The following is a 5,003-nucleotide window of genomic DNA, read 5'->3' on the forward strand; positions in this document are numbered from 1 at the left end:
GATTTGAAATATACGTTTGCCAAAACACCCTAATTACTGGAAGTGTATGGTGCAAGACCAGTGCTCTGATGGAGAAATTCGAAGATAAGAAGATAAGACAAAAGGATACTGGGCGTCGTTACTGTTCTGCTTCCTGCAAGCAAGTGTAGTCTGAAGCAGAAGGAAAGCATTGCTACAACCCACATTACATCTCTTCAGTGATCTATATGAAATATGTAAACTTAGTTTAGTATCCATTTTCAACTGGAATAATTTTTGTCGGTCTTTCAGTGGCTTGAGGGATGAGTTTAGATTTTTGCATACTAGTACGTGTCAGCTGTGCATTATCGTTCTTGTACACTTCGTTGCGCTGTGGTGCATCTGCAGATAGTACCACACAGCCATACATCAAAGAAGCAAAGTTCAGTTTCATAACGAAACGTCACATCCGCTGAACGCTGCTAACAAACTCAGGTACTGTTATGTACTTCTATTTTGTTTCTATTTGGAAAGTACAAGGGACATGAAAGAACATGCATTTTAATTGAATCAATAGTCCGTTTTTGTCCTCCAAGCATCGTCGGATGTCATCACAATTAATCCTTCTTTAGCAGCCTATCAAAGCTGTCAAGGCAGCTAGCTAATTTAGCTAACGTTAGCTAGCTAGCTAACTGATATCACACATTGACAAACCAATGTTATGACCATATGACTGATGTGATATTTGTACAATTCTTCATTATTACTAAGTTGTTAAGTGCTGAGTTTATGTTTACTTTGTTTTGATTCACAAAAAATACATTTTTTGTATTTTTTATAGTCGAGTTTGTAGCAAGTTAGCTAGCTATCTTGAAAAGGAAATGTCATATTACTGTCTTTGTTATATCACCCCTAGGTCAGACCTGCATTGGTGTGTGACTCTGCACCCATGTTGCGATTAGTCACAACGTCGCTATGCCTCCACTGTCAGCGGATTCGACGTCTCCCCCCTCTCAGGGCCTTCTCAAACCCGGGAGGCACAGCAGAGAACCAGGTGACCGTGGAAGCCCTCTATGACCTTTCTGTGGACATCCAGAAGATCCGCCAGCTCAAGGGCTGGGTCCTGCATCAGAGCCCTGCCTACGTGAGTGAGACGGCCAGCCTGCTGCGGGACATGGGGGCAGAGGGGCCCATGATTGCCCGGGTCCTGGAGCTCTACCCCGAGGCGGTCCTCTGCAGCCCGGAGCAGCAGCAGGCCCAGAGGGAGCTGTGGAGGTCCGTCTGCCCCAGAGAGAGAGACCTAGTGGGCATCATCGAGAAGTTCCCCGCCTCCTTCTTTACCTCCTCCAGTCACCACGCCAACCAGAGGGCCAACATCGACTACTTCCAGAGTTTACACCTGAACAAGCGCATTGTCACCAAGCTGATGGCCAGTGCCCCCCAGAGTTTCAGCTGCCCTGTGGGGCAGAACGAAGAGATGGTCCGCACCCTGCAGCAGGCCTATCTGGAGCTGGGGGGCGACGCGGCTAACATGAAGATCTGGCTGCAGAAGCTGCTCAGTCAGAACCCCTTTGTTCTCCTCAAGCCCCCGGAGGTGCTGAGGGACAACCTGCTGTTCCTCAGAGACCGGGGTTTCACCACCTCAGAGCTCCTCCGCCTCCTCTCCAAGCTCAGGGGGTTTGTCATCGAGCTCAACCCAGACTGCATGCGCCACACCCTGGCCTACTCGCAGGAGACCCTGGGCTGCTCAGAGGCCGAGCTCCGGGACATGGTCCTCAACTGCCCAGCCTTGCTCTACTACCCTGAGGTCATCCTGGCTGAACGCTTCGAGGGCCTGCTCAGAGCTGGAGTCACTATAGCTCAGATTACACAGACTCTGACCGTTCTGGAGCTGACCAAACAGATAGTAAGTTACCGGATCCAGAGACTGCAGTCCTATGGCTATGATGTACGGACAGGCAGCCTACAGGCCCTCAACGGCACTAAGAAGGACTTTGAGATGAGTTCTGGTAAACTGCAGCTGCGACGGGAAAGACCACTCTTCAACCCTGTTGCCCCGTTAAAGGGTGATGATTGACCTTGATTTCATGGTCTAAAATGCAGAACATTCTTATATCACCATAGGGAGGAAACTTGAATCAGGATTTTCTTTCAACTGAAGGGTATTACTGAGGTTAGGAGACAAGCTTGCCTTGAAAGTAGTCTCACGCAGCAGACAATTCCTCCCTAAGTGCATTTAGCCTGGGGATAAGGTTACCTTGAAAGAGGCAACGCTTGATTTTATCTGTGCAATATTTAAATACTATTTGGATAGTAATAATATTTGGATATTATGATGCAATGTTGAATACGTGTTAAACAGATGTTTTGCTGTGTGTGGGGAATTGCCTATGTATTGAAGCCAATATGTGTCAAAATAACCCCATCAGAACATCATAATAAAACAATTGTATTGATTATTCATGGTTTTGTGTATGAAAGGTATCATTGAAGGTACACTTTTATAAACAGTAATGAGCTCTATACACTAATTTGCTCTACAGCCAGTGTCATTGTGGATAACATGATCTCAGTGTCTCGATGGCAGCATCACTATTGTCCCCTTAAGCAAATGTTTTGTACAGGATTTTTGTTTTATTGGCAGATAGGATTACTCTATTAGTCTTTGAAGTGCTGAAATCAAATACCAGTTAATTTCTGCCTGACAGGGAAAGCAAAATATGATTTATTTGGTTGGATTTGCAAGAGCTTTATTACCTGTGCGTATATGTCTAACACACTGTCTTGTCTGATTTGTCATGGGTATAGAACTGATATTGATCTTTTAAATGCAACTGCCAACTTGGCTTGTATTGAGAAAACTGTAGTGGAGTTAATATGTGCAGAAACAAATTTGGTCTGCTTTTCACCTGCCATACAACAAATATGAGTGGTTTTAGATTAGTGCGCACATGTTTATTTCAAGGTAAGAATCACTATGCAGCCTTGCTGAGCATATAGGCCTACCCCAAACCTTAGCTGAACATACTGTACTGTAAGCTTGTTTTAAAGGCCTCGCTCAGTGTTTAAAGCCTGCTGGAGCCCTTGAAACATGCGCAGAGTGCTTTTTAATGGGGAGTGAGCAGCACAGCTAACGAAGTCATGACTTTATGCATCAAGGTCGCCAGCTCACTGCCAACCAACAGACTTTGGCAGCATTTGAAACAGCATGTTATTGCATATAGTGAACTACTTTTGACCAGAGCCCTAGGGAATAGGGTGCCATTTCAGATGCTTCTATAGTCTGACCAGAGGGGGGAAGAGATCCAGCTTAACAAGACTGCTTCATCATTCCCCCATAGCCTGTATTGTTAACAGCAAGTGCCTGTAGTCATGGCAAAAGCAAAATATGTACATGTTAATGAAATTGGGTTCTCCAAAGGGTATTTTTATGTGATTTGGTTCTAGTACCGAGTCATGTACAATTTCAAAACCAGACGGCTATAAGGATATGTTTGGGTTGGGGACATATTGCAGTCCCAAAAGTTCACTTTTATTTTCTACAGTCAGTTTCAATGTCAGTGACTTCTCCCTCATACGTTGTCACACCGAGTTATATTCAGTAACCTCCAAATTGGTGCCATCATTTTTAAAACTGAGTACTGACCTCTTTTGGTACTACCTTAACTTTTTTTACGAGCTCAAATACAGTATGTTTTCTGTTAAAAGGTTTGCTTCCATTTGAGTGTAATAAACAAGACCATGCGAAGTGCATAAATGCTAATTATGTCTTTACTTCTCTCTTTCTCTCTCCCTCGCTCTTCCCTCTTTCCCTCTCAATGATGATCCACTGTCACCACGTCCTGTCTGCTGCTCCACGGCGACTGTCAGTCTGAATTATCTCCTAAAGCAGGAGAGGTTAATAAGAGGGAGTATAAATTGTGCTTTTCCATTTCAATGTGACACCAGGTATTATTAGCCCGGGTTACACATTGCTTTTATGGGGCATAACTCAGGGTAAATATGAAAATAGACGACACTTGCAATTAAAATGTATGATTTTCAGCTGCAGCGATAGCATGGCAGAGTATTAAGGTGGTAAATATTCCATGTCTGAGGTCAGTAGGGCTTGGAGAATTAATGTGTGCTCAGAGACCACTGCTAAGCATCTTTCTCCTCAGCTGTTATAATACCAGGATCTCCCAGACATAATGTGCGTCCCAAATGACACCCTATTCCCTATGTAGTGTACTACTTTTGACCAGGGCCCATAAGGATTTAGGTGCCATTTGGGACATATCAATAATGTTCCTCAGTAAAGGTTACCCTTATGGGATACATTTCCCCATAGTAATTTCCTACAAAAGTTGTCTGAATGGATGTGGATAAGAAGTTCTTTGAAACACAATTATATAGAGGACATAAGGTCATAATCTGTCTGACAGTAATCGGTCAGTTTAAGTAAAGTTCTAAGAAACTGGTTCAAACATCACATCCTATCCACATCCATGACATTGGATAATGTTGTAGTAAGAGGGAGGGAAAACGGAAATTGGTTTCAGGGGCCATACACACTTTGTTCTCTATGTCCTGTCTTGTGTCTCCATCTAGAGGATCACTTACTCCAACACTGTATACTGGAAGATGGAGTTGAATACATTTTTACTGATGACAAGTATTCGATTAGCCATGATGACATACAATATCATGCCAAGTTGAAGAATTTAAAGGAACTGTATTTAAGTATCATTACAACTTTCATCACTACATTGGAGACATTCTTCAATAGTAAACATTTGCAAGAAATCTAATAGCTCTCCTACACCTTTCAAGGAACATAATTCAGAATAAACATTCAATAATATATATTTCCTGTATCATTTAAAGCACCAGTTGACATGAAACACTCTTTTGAAATCATCATAATTACAAGTATAAAAACCATTCCAGCCTTTGGGCAATGACTCCATACCGTAAATCGCCATATGATATGAAATATTCAGACATAAATCGTCTTAAATATCAGAGCATACGTTAGAGCAAGAGTGGCCTGGGGTGAGTCATAG

At 43.0% G+C, this 5,003-nt stretch overlaps 1 protein-coding gene across 1 annotated transcript; it reads left to right on the forward strand.

Annotated features, from left to right (window-relative positions):
- Positions 1 to 356: 356 nt before the first annotated feature.
- Positions 357 to 2,417, forward strand: LOC121532267 (transcription termination factor 2, mitochondrial-like). Its single transcript, XM_041838112.2, has 2 exons — positions 357 to 453; positions 875 to 2,417. The coding sequence occupies exon 2, from the start codon at positions 908 to 910 to the stop codon at positions 2,033 to 2,035; it is 1,128 nt and encodes a 375-aa protein (XP_041694046.2). The 5' UTR covers positions 357 to 453; positions 875 to 907; the 3' UTR covers positions 2,036 to 2,417.
- The last annotated feature ends 2,586 nt before the right edge of the window (positions 2,418 to 5,003 follow it).

This window comes from Coregonus clupeaformis, chromosome 19, assembly GCF_020615455.1.
Source record: "Coregonus clupeaformis isolate EN_2021a chromosome 19, ASM2061545v1, whole genome shotgun sequence".
NCBI classification, from domain to species: Eukaryota; Metazoa; Chordata; class Actinopteri; order Salmoniformes; family Salmonidae; genus Coregonus; species Coregonus clupeaformis.